This window comes from Rhincodon typus, chromosome 30 (assembly GCF_021869965.1).
Source record: "Rhincodon typus isolate 14 chromosome 30, sRhiTyp1.1, whole genome shotgun sequence".
NCBI classification, from domain to species: domain Eukaryota; kingdom Metazoa; phylum Chordata; class Chondrichthyes; order Orectolobiformes; family Rhincodontidae; genus Rhincodon; species Rhincodon typus.
Window position 1 is genome coordinate 34,540,310 of NC_063361.1, and position 15,222 is coordinate 34,555,531.

General features: G+C 40.7%; 1 protein-coding gene across 5 annotated transcripts in view; it reads right to left on the reverse strand.

Annotated features, from left to right (window-relative positions):
• LOC109919084 (calcium-binding and coiled-coil domain-containing protein 2-like) overlaps positions 1 to 15,222 on the reverse strand; it is a 62,293-nt gene that overhangs the window by 24,196 nt on the left and 22,875 nt on the right. For all 5 annotated transcript variants that reach the window (XM_048614459.1, XM_048614460.1, XM_048614456.1 and 2 more), the window contains exons 7-11: positions 13,085 to 13,234; positions 10,800 to 10,948; positions 9,473 to 9,542; positions 8,422 to 8,592; positions 6,604 to 6,819 (exon numbers count right to left, since the gene is read on the reverse strand). In XM_048614459.1, the coding sequence (XP_048470416.1) occupies positions 6,604 to 6,819; positions 8,422 to 8,592; positions 9,473 to 9,542; positions 10,800 to 10,948; positions 13,085 to 13,234 (756 nt within the window). The remainder of the gene's footprint in view (positions 1 to 6,603; positions 6,820 to 8,421; positions 8,593 to 9,472; positions 9,543 to 10,799; positions 10,949 to 13,084; positions 13,235 to 15,222) is intronic.

Below are 15,222 nucleotides of genomic sequence, written 5' to 3' on the forward strand. Positions count from 1 at the left end.
AGGGTCTAGGCCCGAAACGTCAGCCTTCCTGCTCCTCTGATGCTGCTTGGCCTGCTGTGTTCATCCAGCTCTACACCTTGGTATCTCAGATTCCCCAGCATCTGCAGTTCCTACTATCTCTTGGAGAAGTCTTATTTCCTCAGAGTTTGAATGGAGCCCTACAATAATGGTCAAAAACATTCACGTGATAGAATAGGAAATATTCACAGGGCAGCAAACAAAGAGCGAGAGACCAGGGCCAACTGGAATCCTCTTTCAAACAGCAAATATTAGCATGATGTGCAAATGGCCGTTTGCTTCTTTAACAACACAATGGCAACAAGACACAGAAATGCAGGTTACAGGTACAAAGGCAAGATTCTTTGTTCATGTAGATTATAATGATGTGGATTATGCCTCCAGTTAAATCACCAGTGAGTCACAAATTGTAAATGTTCTAAAAACAAGATAAAGAATTCAAACAATGCAAATTCAGTAAAAGGTGTTGAAATGACCAAGACATCAGTTTTTTTTTGTTAACTATACTATTTGAAGTCAGTCTTACTGAATCAGAATTCTTAAAAATGATCTCAAAGACATGGGATCACGTGCAAAGTAATATAAAATAATAACATATGAAATAATTAGATAACTTTGCAGTTATGAGTTAAGTCTTACTCCCAAAATGTAGTAAAGAAAACTGACCCAACAGAAAGTAGATTTTGATATGTTAATGATAGATTCACTGACTCCCTACAAGTGAACAATCAGGTTATTACATAACAAGACAAAGATCTACACTGGTGAGAATTCTACTGTGTACAAGATGATTCAGAGACAAGAAAAAAAGACTCCATCATGTGATTTAATTGGCACATGGGTCATTCACCAGACATTGTCATCCTGTAAAATCAGCGACCCTTGTTGTTACTTCAGTTATGCAGAAATATATACTGCAAGTGTAATTTGAACTGATGAAGCAGACATCTTTAAATTGTGCAATTTTTTTATTATTAATAAAAGCCAGTTAGTTCTAGTTCAGTGATGGCATTATCCATGGTAGTGCCGCTGTGACTCTCAGCGCATGCATTGTCACAAGGTTATAGCAGTACAATTAATTTGCCAAACAGGATCAGCTGACTGCAGCAGCTTATATTTCTGGCAATGACATGCCTTCAAGAAACCAGACATCAGCACAGTAGACCTTTCTCTTCTCACTGCTCTCTGAGCTTGATTTTCTTGTCATCTTGACTAACCTTCCAGTGCAGTCCAGAGGGAATGCTGCGCTGCCGGTGATACAATAAACCAAGACGTCATCTGCTTCTATGGTACTATTTCGAACAAGAGCATGGGAGTACACAGAATCATAGAATCCCTACAGTATGGAAACAGGCCCATCAAGTCCACAATGACCCTCTGAAGAATATCCCACTCTGACCCACCTCCTTACCCTATTCCCATTATCCTGCGTTCATCATGGCTAATCCACCTAGCCTGCACATCCCTGGACACTATGGGCAATTTAGCCAATGCATGCTAGCCAGCACATCTTTAGACTGTGGTAGGAAACTGGACCATCTGGAGGAAAACCACGCAGACATGGGGAGATGTGCAAACTCCACACAGGCAATCGCTTGACGGTGGAATCAAACTCAGATCCCTGGTGTTGTGAGGCAGCAGTGCTAACCACTGAGTCACCGTAATGCCCATTACAGAACTGAGGGGAAAAAAGGAAAGTTGCTCCCAATGTCTTCACCAATGTACTCCTTTCATTCAACAGCACCAACAAATTAACTGCTCGTTGTTATACCGCTGTTTGTGGGAACGCACAGTACACAAACTGCACGACATGTTTTCTATACTACAACAATGAATACATTTCAAATGTATTTAATTGGCTGTGAAGTGCTTTGGAGCTCCCCAAGACTGTGGCAGAAGGCACTGTATATATTAAAGTCTCTCTTTTTAAAATATATTTGTGGACATTGTTGGCTAATTCAGAATTTATTGCCCAAATGCCCTAGAAGGTGGAAGAGAGCTGCCTTAGAATCACAGCACAGAAAAGGCCCTTTGGCCCATCAAGTCTGCACCAACAAAAGAACAACTAAAATCTACACTAGATCCACTTCCAGCAGTTGCTCAGTGTCTTAAATGCTGTGACATTTCAAGTGCTCATTCAAGCACGTTGTTGAGATTGTGACGTTTCCCGACCCTACTGCCCTCCTAGGCAGCGCATTCAAGATTCCCACCACCCTCTGGATGAAAATGTTTTTATCCAACTTCTCTCTAAACCTCCTGTCTTCCAACTTAAAATTATGCCTCCTTGTTATTGATCCTTCACCTAAAGGGAACAGCTGCTTTCTATCCACCCTGTTCTTGCTGTTCAATTTTGTACACCTCAATTAGGTCTCCTCTCAGCCTTCTCTGCTCTAAAGACAACAACTTGAGCTTATCCAGACCCTCTTCATTGCTAAACTGCTCCATTCCCAGGTAACATTCTGGTGAATCTCCTCTGTACCTCCTCCAGTACAATCACACAGCCAGCCTTCTACCACCACCCTGTGTCGTCTGCCACTAAGCCAATTTTGAATCGAACTTGCCAAGTTAGCTTGAATCCCATGTGTTTTACCTTCTTTATCAGTATCCCATATGGGATCTTGTCAAAGGCTTTTCTGAAATCCATATTAACTATATCAATTGTACTACCAACATCTACAGAGTCAGTCACTTCCTGGAAAAATTTCATCAAATTTGTTACCTCCTTCTGACAAAGCTATGCTGACTATCCCTGACCAAAGCTTGCCTCTCCAACTGAAAAGTGGAACCACATTGGCTATCCTCCAGTCCTCTGGCACCTCCCCAGTGTCCAGACATGAATTAAAGATTTGGGTCAGAACCCCTGTGTTTTCCTCCCTTGTTTTCCACAGCAGCCTGAGATTCAACTCATTCAGACTTGAGGATCTGTCCACCTTTAAGCCTGCCTTCTTGAACCAATGTAGTCCATGGGGTGTCAGTACACCCACTCTGCTGTTGGGAGGGAGTTCCAGGATTGTAACCCAGCAACACTGAAGGAATAGCAATGTAGTTCCAAGTCAGGACAGAGTGTGGCTCAGAGGAGAATGTGCAGGTGGTATTCCCCCTGCACCTGCTGCCCTCGTTCCTCGAGTGAAGAAGGTCATGCATTTATAAAGGTGATATGGTGAAGGGAGTAAATGTTGAAGGACATGGATGGTGTGGCAATGAAGTAGGATACTTTATGCTGGATGGTGTCAACCTTCCTGGTGTTGCTTGAGCTGCACACGTTCAGGTAAGTTGGGACCATTCTGTCACACTCCTGAATCATGCCTTGCAGATGGTGGTACAGGCTTTGGGGATTCAGGGAATGATTTGCTCAATGCAGAATTCCTAACCTCTCACCTGCCTTTGGGGCCACAGTATGTATACAGCTGGTCTAGTATAGCTTCTGGACAATGATAACCCCCGGAGATTTATAGTGATGAGGGGTGGATTCAGCAATGGTAATGCCATTGAATTTCAAGGGAAGATGGCTGCATTCTTTCTCACTGGAGATGGCCATTATGTGTCATTTGAGTGATACAAATGTTACTGCCACTTATCAGCCCAGATCTTGCATATACAACCATAACCATCTTCCTTTGTACTAAGTAGGACTCCAACCAGTGAAGTGTTCTCCCTGATTCCCATTGACTCCAGTTACAGTAGGGGCCTGTATGTCACCGTTGGTCAAATGCAGCCTTGACATCAAAGGCAACCGCTTGTGTCACCCTCTAGAGTTCATATCATTTGTCCATGTTTGGACTAAGGTCATAATGAGGTCACGAGCTGAGAGGCCCTAATGGAAACCCATCCTAGCATCACTGAGCAAGTTATTGTTGAGCAAATGCTGCTTGATGGTGATGTAGACAATCACTTTGCCAATGATTGGGACTGATGGGGCAGTAATGGCTGGATTGTAATTGTCCCACCATTTTATGGCTGGGACACAACTCTTCATTTTCCACATTGGTTGTAAAAATGCACTGCTTCCCAAGCATGGCGGGAGGAACAGCAATGGAATATGTGAGTTGATGAAAAGGCAAGTGTTCTTTATTGCTCTGTAGTAAGCCTATGTTTTTCAGCTTTAGGCATTATAAAAGAAGTCCAATAGGCCTCATCCATCAAAAAGAGCAAGTATTTAAAAAGACATTTTGCAGCTGTCAGAAGTCCAAGCCATTGCTGCCTCTGAAAAGTTAGGGTCCTGGGTGTAAAGTCAAAATGTGGGTAGATCTGAATCCACCTTATAATTGTTAACTTAAAATCAAAAACCCCCAGACACTGCAGCATTTAGAACGCTGCAAAAGGCCATTTAGCCCATCTGGTCTGTACTGTTTGCCTTGTGATGCGTATGAGCCACCTCTCACTCATTTCTAACTCTTACAGAATATCCTTTCTCCCTCATGTGCCTGCCAAGCTTCCCTTTAAATGCATCTCCACCACCTTTTTCCAACTATTGTGAAGATAGTGACTAACACAGCCAATAGGGAATTCAGAAGAAACCTTTTAATCCAGGGAGTGGCAAGAGTGTGGAACATGCTAACATAAGGAACAAGTGCAATGAATGTCACAGACCCACTTCTGGGGAAGCTAGACAAATACATGAGGGAGAAACAAGGAGAAAGAAATAGAAGAATAAATTGATGGGGTTAGGTGAAAAGGGGTGGGAAGAGACTCCTGTGGAGCGTAAACATGAGTTGACGGACTAACTGGTAGCTCATTTGTAAACATTTGTGAAACAGAGGTACAAGATCGGAGATCCTAAGACATACGAACATAAGAAATAGCAGCATCTGGCCCATTGAGCCTGCTCCACCATTCAATAAGATCATGACTGATCTTTTTGTGGACTCAGCTCCACTTACCCGCCCTTTCACCATAACTCTTAATTCCTTTACTGTTTAAAAATCTATTTTTGCCTTAAAAACATTCAACGAGGTAGCCTCAACTGCTTCACTGCACAGGGAATTCTACAGATTTACAATCCTTTTCTACAAGAAGGAAAATCTTTCTTCTTTCCAATCACTGAGTTCAGAAATTTTGATCAATTCTATCAAAGATCATCAACAGGCCAAGACAGCTGTGAAACACAAAGCCAAGGAGTACAAACCAAAAACAGAGAACATGTTCTTCCCTAGTGAGAAGAAAGCAAATCGCCCTTTAATTTTGCAAACCAGGAAAAACAGAGCAGGAAGAAAATTTGAATGTCAACAGATATGATTAAAGATAAATAGTTGGGAGCTGAATGCTTTATATTCATAGAGATTTTCCTAATTAACAATAGTTCCATGTCAGTAGTCACTTCTATGGAGTCAGAATCCTGTCCACTCATCAGGTCCCGGAAATTGATCATGAAATGATCAGTACAGAGGGAGCTGTTGGCCCATTATGTTGGTGTTCACCAACATCTCCAAATTTGGAACGAAAACGATATTGGTTATCAGTGAGCTCACACGACCTCCCGGTGCAATCAAATGGAAAGTTACACAAAACACAATTCACACTTTTCATTCTATGATGCAATGAATTTAATCCTATTTAACAAAGACAGACTCCCTACAAAAACGGTGACTATTTCTGCAACTTGATTTCTCACTGCTATTTGATAAAAGAAAACTTAATAGCAATTGGTTTACAAATCAAGTACAAAGACCCAGGAATTTTATTGCTACTTTGGAGAAACAGGTGTAAATTATTGTCGATTTTCTCCTGATACATTGGTCATGCATTATTAAAGGATTTTACCTTACACCACTCATTCCCCTTAATTTCAAATGTTTAACATTTTAAGAAAATCATTGGATACATATCCAACTACTTTGGAACTCTGTGCCTCAGAAGGCAGTGTAGGTGGGGGACTTAGAATATTTTTAGGGTGGAAAAAAAATAGATTCCTCTTATGCAAGGGAGTTAAAGGTTATCAGTTGTAGCTGGGAATGTGGAACTAAAAATGCAAACAGGTGAGCCATGATCTTACTGAATGGCAGAACAGGCTTGAAAGAACAAGAATAAATCTGGCAGAAATTGTGCTAAAGGCAGCAGACCTTCACAATTTTTAGTTTAAAAATGATTTTGTTTAAAAGTATGACTATATTAATGTATTTGAATTAAGTAGGTTAACACTCAAATTAAAAGTTTAAATGTTTTAAAATATAAAATGTTTTAAGAATCATCCCACCCTCTTTACTGACCTCTTCAACAAGGACAACAAATTGAAGACTGAAACACCTCCCTTCTTTCTCTCCAGGGGAAGAACCAAGGTACACACTCAATGAAGAGCAGAGGCCAAACATGAGTTGAAAATTCAACAGTCTAAATTTTAGTAACAAATTCTGCTTTCAAACAGTTTTGGAACTATAAACTCTGAAATCCTTACCTAGATCTCCTTGCCTTTCTATGGCTGTCTCACAATGCTCCTTAAAACATCTCTCTTTGACCAGGCTTTTGGTCATCTGTCCAAGTACTTCCCCATTTGGCTCAAAGTCAAACATGAGATATTTAACTACATTGAGAAAGGTGCAAGTTATCGTTGTTGTGGCTATTTAGCAATGGCTTTCTGGTCACGCTTACCTCATTCTTAGAAAAGATTTGGTCCAACTTTTCAAATTTGCTTTTCCAGTGCTGAACGTCTTCATGAGCATCTCGGAGATTGGCGTCACTCTTCTCCCGGTCAGCCTTTGCTGCTCTCAGCTCCGCAATCGTTTGAACCTGCTGCTTTTCAGCCAACTGCAACTGCTCTTCTACGGCCGTCAGACATTGCTGGAGATTCTCTACTTGCTCTTGCAGCTATTGGTATAAATGAGAACCATACATACGACAGCATGATTTTGTTTAAAAGTATGACTATGTTAAGTCCTGTACATATGAAACAGAGTCATAGAGATATACAGCATGGAAACAGACCCTTTAGTCCAACTCAACCATGCTGACCAGGTTTCCTTAACTAAACTACTCCCATTTTCTTTCTTTATTTATTCACAGGATGAGGGCGTCACTGGCCAGGCAGCATTTATTGCCCATCCCTAATTGCCCAAAGGTCAGTTAAGAGTCAACCACACTGCTGTGGATCTGGAGTCACATGTAGGCCAGACCAGGTAAGGATAGCAGTTTCCTTCCCTAATGGACATTAGTGAACCAGATGGATTTTTCCAACAATTGGCAATGGATTCATGGTCATTGTTAGATTCTTAATTCCAGATATTTATTGAATTCAAATTCCACCATCTGCCATGGTGGGATTCGAACCAAGGCCCCCAGAAATTTATCTGCGTCTCTGGATTAACAATCCAGTGATAATATAGGCTAGGCCATCGCCTCCCCATTTGCCTGCATTTGGCCCATGTTCATCTAAACTTTTCCTATCCATGTAGGTGTCCAAATGTCTCTTAATTTCAGAATTGTACCCACCTTGTCCACTTTCTCTGGCACCTCATTCAATATACACCACCTTCCATATGAAAGAGTTATCCCTCAAGTCCCTTTTAAATCTTCTCCTTCACCTTAAACCTATGCCCTCTAGTTTTCGACTCCTCTATCCTAGAGAAAAGACCTTAGATATTCACATTATCTATGCCCCTCATGTTTTTATTAACCTCCTGAGGTCAACCCTTAAGCCTCTTACAGTTCAGGGAATAAAGTCCCAGCTTATCAGAGATGTGAAGGTTTGAGTTATAAGGAAAGTAATACTTACAAAGAATGCCACAAGTTGGAATCCTACATTTCAGAAAGAAGCCATTTGTATTTTTGAAAGAGCTGTTCAATTAATCCCACTCTTCTTGTTTTATCTCATAACACAGATTTTTTCCTTTGAGTATTTATTCCAATTCCTCTTTTGAAAGGCATTATTTAACTTTCTTCCACTGCCTTTCTTGTAGTGAATTTCTGATCAGAACAACTTGCTGCGTTAAACAAAAATTGCTTCTCATTTCCTTCCAATTTTTTTCTCAACTATCTCAAACCTGAGCACTGGGGTTACTGACCCTCCCACTAGTGGAAACATATATTTGGCCACTCCTCTTTGCAGAGTTAAGCTACAGCAGGCAGATTGCTACAGTTAGAGCCAAAAGCCTTTAGTCTTAACAAAACAAGGAAAAGAAAGTCACCTCGGGCTCACGTTCTAATTCACTGTTCAGCCCACACCAAGGTTACACACAAGTACAATGCCGTCAACGGCAAAATACCCAACACCTGAATTAGCTTCAGACTGAAGAATAATTGGGATGCCCGAGTGGACACATGGACCCTGTGGACTCTCATCCCCAATAAACACAGTACTTTTTTAAAAAAAAAATCAAAGACAGGGAAGATAAACATGAGGGAAAAATGAAGAATGAATGTGAAGAACACAGATTGTAGTCTGGGGCTAGGCGGAAATGGAGTTGACGGTACCTGTCTTTCAGTCGTCAAACTGGCCGCCTTTAGTTTCTCACAATCGGACAAGGCTTGCTGCAAGCGCAGAACCTCGGCCGTTTGCTTCTGCACTTCAATCTCCTTTCCAGCCATTTTCTTCAGACCCTCTGCTAACTTCCCATTTTCTTTTTTCTGGTTATCAAGTTCAGACTGGAAAATGGAAAATAAAAATTAAGTTACAATCCGTTTAGCAGAAAATACTGATTGTGTAATGGGTATTGTTGGTTTGTTCCACCTCTTCTCATTTGTTGACTCCATTGTAGGTAACGTTGTGTAGGCATTCCAGGTGAGGAAGGTTCAAGATTTAATTTCTAGGCTAGGATGGCTCAACTGATCTCAGCTGTGATGGCGTTTCCTGTTACAATTCAGCTTCATTAGGCAACAAAGAGAAAATTCACGAAGTTGGCCATGCCAGAATTGCAGATGGAGCCCTCAACCATAAGCCCAGCAAAGGTGCTAGGACAAGAATGTGGTGAAAAGTGGGAATCAGGGTCATTTGCCATCCTCTCACAACTCAATACTTGCTGTGAGGAGTCACACATGCTGAATGGCCATTTGTCAAGGTGCCCAAGGAGACATGTGATTGTGGAATTCTATCTTAAACAAGTGGTTAATGGTTTCTAGTGGGTGAGTGAGGGGTAGTGAAGGCAGGAAACCTACCACAAAAGAGAAAAGGAATCTCAACTGTTTAATACCATCTCATTCAAGGACAATCACCACCCAAACAAATCCATCAGGAATAGCACTGCTAATATTTTACTTGAGTTTACTTCTTGCGAATCTTTTAAGTTGGTGCAAAGCCAACACTCCTACTTTTCCTATTTGGACTGAGCATGTGAAGTTGGAGATCCCACTTTTGTGGATGAAATGTGTTTGAGTGGAGATCTGAGCTGAAGACACTGCTACTCATCCGGGCTCTGGTTTGTATGTTGTAGCCTTTCCAATAAAGCTACAATCTCAAGCTGTCCCCACAAAATATCCTGCATTCAGGAATCAGCACAAGCCCTTAACTCAATGGAAACTGCCTTACCTGGAGGTGCTTGATGTTCTCCTGTGAAACTTCCAATTCTTTTGCAATCTGATTCTTGGTTTCTGCCAGGCTACAAGTCAAAATTCACAGGGAAGAGTCAGAAAGAATCATTTTCCCTTTTATCTTTTTTTGAAAAATAAACTATTCATAAAATTTGGATATATCTATTTAGAACATTCATTCAGAAAAGTACAATAAAATGAACAGCCCGTGTGCAAAACTTGAGGAGTCACATTTTATTCTGCTTAGAATATTTATATCAGTGTGAATCCATCTAACTAATCTATAAGTCATCGCAGCAAACATAGGCCACTCGACCCACTGAGTCTACTTTGCCATTCAATGAGATTGTGGCCGACCTGATTATCATCAGTTCCACTTTCCCACCTTATCCCTATAACCCCCGATTCCCTTGTCGATTAAATATCTGTTTTCCTCATACTTAAAAGTTCAAATATTAGGGATTTACGCACATGATCCACAGCATTTTCTAGGCTGTACAAATTACCTTGGATCTGTAGGAGTTACAATATTTTAGCACCCAGATAGATCTCTTTACAAGGCTAACACTGCTGAAAAAGTGTGCTCTATCTCTCCTATTATCCCTCTGTTGAGCTAGAAGATATTATAACCCATCATACTGGTTGCTTAATCAATTTCCCTTCCTCTGAATGGGCACAATAATCATTGTTTGCTGAAACACAAATCAGGAACTGAGCAGTTAGACTGGTATAAAAAAATCCAGTCATTGAGTATTCCAACAAGAATCTTTGATTAGTGAGGAGCTGCACAGAAATTCTTATCCTGATAAATATATGTCCTTTAAACCCAACATGCTGGGCACAGAGTTTACACACAATACATCATTGCATGAACCTTACCATAAATATTAACTACAGTTTGATGTTGGCATTCTAATTGCTACGTCAGAAGATTTTTAGGAGCTAAATCCCTCTCCAGAGACCTGAACACAAAATCCAGACCGACACCCCTAGCGCAAGACTGAGGAAACGTTACACTGTTTGGATGAAATGTTAAGCAGATGTTAAACAGGGGAGACATCTGCCCTCTGAGGTGAACATAAACAGCGAAAAAAGATTGTTCCCGCAAGTCTATGGGGTGCCAGCCAGTATATAGTCCCTAACCAAAGTCCCTGAGAAACAGGATGTGCAGTATTTTATTTCATTGCTGTTTGTGGGATCTTCCCAAGTGCAAATTGGCTGTCAACTTTCCCTAAAGTACAACAGTATGACTACACTTAAAAATATTTAATTTGCTGTAGAGTCCGAAAGGTGCTATATAAATACAAGTTTCTTTTTCCCATTACTTTGTTAGCTCAGTCTCTTTTGTGCTGATCTCCATTCTCAGTGTCTTGGCTTCTTGCTGGAGACGTTTTGCTTTATCTGCAGCTTTGTCATTGTTCTGTTTTAACTGCTCAACAGAGACTTGTGCTGACTCCATCTTTGCCTGCAATTCCTTATTAAAAAGAAAAATGAAACAGATGTAACAAAGCAATGTCAAAATTCAGCCCAATACAGGTAACTCTGCTGCAAGATGCAATAGTGAGTTTTACAAAGGATAATGACAATATTTACAGCACAAGGAAGAAGTAGGGATGTTGGAGGAGACTAAAGCCACAGTGACACGAATGCAGTGGGGAAAGTGTCTTTAATAAAGAGTGGAAATAGCGAGCAAAGCAAACATCACTTTGAGCAAGAAATTCAAGGAGAAGCCAAGCAGTGGCAGAAAAGTCAGTGTCTGGTGGTAAAACTGGGGGAATGTAGTCAGAGTCATATAGCGCAGAAACAGACCCTTTAGTCCAGTCCAAGAATCATCCAAAGTCAAAGAATTAGAGGGTTAATTGTGGAGTCTACAAGGAGCAGAATTGTTACAACAAGTAGAACCAGTCCTTTTAAGAACGAAAGAAGGAAATACTTTGGAACTCTCTTTGCAATAACAATTTGTAGATCAATCATCAATCTTTAAAACTGGGATCGATAGATTTTCGTTAGTTAGAAGGTACCAAGTGATTCAGGGCAAAGGCAGGTACATGGGATAATGTTGCAGATTGGTCATGACCTTTTTGAATGGCAGAAACTGCTAAAGGGCTGAATGCCTTCCTCCCAATCCTATGACCACGAGGCTTAGGCTGGAGCAGTTTGTTCAAGTGTGGAGAAGCAAGGATTTAGACAGGTTTGAAAATTAAATCGGAGACTTTGAAATCAACTGGATGCGATAGGCTGTGCAGAAGCAGATTCTGGCATCAGTATTTCTGATTTAGCCGTAGTTAATAAAAGAGAGAGAAATGAAGATCAGTGAGAAGACCAATAAGTGAGTGGATTTTGGCTGTAATGAAGGAATTGACTGAGGTGACAGGGAAAGAGATGAGTGGGCATTCAATGGAGTTGGATGGATATCATTCTAATAAGAAGCGATGCAAACAGCACGAGAGCATAAAATGTAGGAGCTGAAGTAGACCATTCAGCTCATTGTGTCTGCTACACCATTCGACAAGGTCATGACTGATCTAATTATCCTCAACTCCACATCCCTCGAGTCCCATACAGATTAAAAACCTGTCTGTCTCAGCCTTGAATATACTTACACCCAACATGATAAAGACTTCCACAAAGTCACTACCCTCAGAGATGATGGTCTTATAAGGACAATCCTTTATTCTGTGATTATGCGCTCTGGGTCTAGACTCTCCCACAGGGGAAAAACAACCTTTCTGCATCTATCCTGTCTCCTACAAATCCTGCATGTTCAATAAGATCGCTTTTCAATCTTCTAAACTCCAAAGAATATAGGTCCAACCCACCCAAACCTCTCCTCATAAGAAAATCCTTCCATACCCTTGATCAACCAACTGCTCATTCTCTGAACTGTCCCCAATGTTAGATCATCTTTCCTTAGACAAGGGCCCCAAAACTGTCTCAATATTTTGGCTGTGAACTAACTAAAGCCTGCTCTAGCTTCAGCAAGACTTCCCTATCTTTACACTCTATCCTTCCCTTTGAAATAAGGCCAACATTTCCATTTGCCCTCCCTATTACCTGCTGAACTTGTAGGCTAGTGTTTTGTGATTCAGGAACGAGGATCCCCGAAATCTTCCAGACACCAACAAAATGGACTTTTGGGACACAAACTGCAACCTCAACATTTCAGTGATTAAAAAGTCTCAAATACACTCTTGTGAGAAACACTGATGTTTTATTTCAAGCATTTCACCCATTGGTTAATAGATAGAAAACTCAACTCTGAACTAGACTGAACTATATCCAGCGCTTGCAAGCACAAAATGTAACTGACACTCTTGAGGTACCAACAGGCAGTGGTATTGATAGAGATGCCATGTTTTGAATGGGACATTGATCCAAGGTCCTGTCTACACTCAGCTTCATATAAAAGACTCCACTGCACTTTTTGAAGAAGATGGTTTCCCATGCACCATGGAGTGTGATCCTGATGTTTTATTATTTAAAAAGTTTTCAGCAATTTTATACCAAGCTTTAAGAATAATCTGTAGCCAGCAACTGAACGCTTTTAAGAGTCAAAAATCTCAAAGCACATTTATAAATAGCATACACCATATTCTAGAACTGCATTTACCTGATTTTCCTTTTGTACTTTTAAGCACATTGCAGCTTTTTCAGCCAATTCCCTTCTGAGTTGCTCAGTCTTTTCACTCTGTGCCTTCAATTCCACCTCATTATCCACCTTCTGTTCCAACATTTGTTTCTCTAATGCCATCATGTCCTTCTGTTGTATACAAGTAACAAGGGGGATAGGAATAATTATTCCAACGTGGAATTGCATCCATTGCGTATTGAGCCAATAATGGGGTAGTGACAGGCAACAGCAAAATATGCTGGAAATACAGCACACAGTCAAATGACAAGACAGATTTACATTTTGGGTCTACAGGCCATTTGCCAGATTCACTCTTCCGGAAGATCCAACCCTAAAACATTTTCTAGCTTTTTCTCAGAAGCTGGGTTTTGCAAACAGATTTTATTTTTATTTCTGATTCCTATTTGTTAAAGAGTATTTTAAATTGTGAAGAGATTACACTACAGTATCTGCTTGCACACTAAATGGTACGGAGCCATCATCACAAAAGAACTATAGATATCTCTCTCTCTCCATTACAGAAAGACAATTGTTATGTATAGCTCAAAGGGTCCACAAGGTGGGCCAGGGGCGAGAAGGCAGGGCCTCCCTAAAATACCAAAACTGGCATGGGGATTGATCCCACTCTATTGGCTTTATTCTGCACCACACACTCATTACCAAACCAACTGAGCTAACTGCCCTCGCACTAAGTAGAGATCTCTGTAAAACATTCTGTTTAACACCTATTATTTACATTGCAATGAGAAACTCATGATTTCAATCGCAAAGACCAGCTGAAATGTTTCACAAGCATCTGGATCTCAAGTTTCTGCTCTTTAGGGCAATATGGTGAGGCCTTACAGGACTTCACAAAGATAATCTGCGTAGGTTTCATTTATGTTAAGAACTTTATCTCATCAAGGTCAGTTAATTTTCACAGTGCTCGGAGGTCAGTTTTGGAGCAGGTTAGATGTATAGTCATTTCTTCTATTAATTGAAGGAACACTGCCATAGTCATAAGTAATGATAAATGGGAGGATCCTGTGGTTTTGGTGTACGCTGATATAGCACCTTATCAAGTGCTTTTTTGAAATCCAAGTTTACTACACGAAATACAGACTCATGGTATAGGTGGCAATATGATTAAAGGACTGGTTAGCTAACAGGAAGTAGGAATCAATGAATCTTTTTCAGGTTGGCAAGTTGTAACTAATGCAGTGCTTCAGCGATTAGTGATAACAAGGTGTAGAGCTGGATGAAATGTATTTCTGAAGAAGGGTCTAGGCTCGAAACGTCAGCCTTCCTGCTCCTCTGATGCTGCTTGGCCTGCTGTGTTCATCCAGCTCTACACCTTGTTATCTCAGATTCTCCAGCATCTGCAGTTCCTACTATCTCATCAGGGATTAGTGGTGGGTCCTCAACTAATAGCAGTCTTGGTCAGTGACTGGTTTGTGGGGACTGAATGTATGCCAGCTAAATTTGGTGGTGGCATCAAGATAACTAAGAAATTGAGTTGTCAAGAGGAGATGGTATCAAAAGGATGTAGACAACAGGTAAAGCAAGGAGGCCAAAAATCAGCAGATGAAATATAAATGTGGGTAAATGTGAACATGCCCACTTTGGCAGGAAGAATACAAAAGCAATATCGTACTTAAATGGCGAGAGACTGTAGACCTCAAAGGTTTCAGAGGGATCTGGGTGCCCTGCTACAGGACTCACCAAAAACTTAATTTGCATGTGATTAGGAATGTTGATGGAATTAAGTGGAATATTAGTGTTTATTTCATGGGTAATACAACATAAGAACAGGGAAATTTAACTGCATTATGTGGAGCTTTGGTGAGACCACTTGTGGAGTATTGTGCACAATTTTAGCTTTCCTTATTTTTAAAAAGATATTGCACTAGTAGCCGTTCGGAGCGGTTTGACTCTTCCTAGGACAGAGGGCTTGGCTTATGAAGAAGATTGTACAGGGCGAGCCTTTATCAACTTGACTTTAGAGGTTATGTTTGACGAGAAATTACACAAAATAGGTCTGTTTTCTCTAGAATTTAGAAGATTGAGAGGTGATGTGCTCAAGGTCTCCAATATATTAACAGGAAAAGAAGGGTAGATAAACTATTTCCACTGGTTGG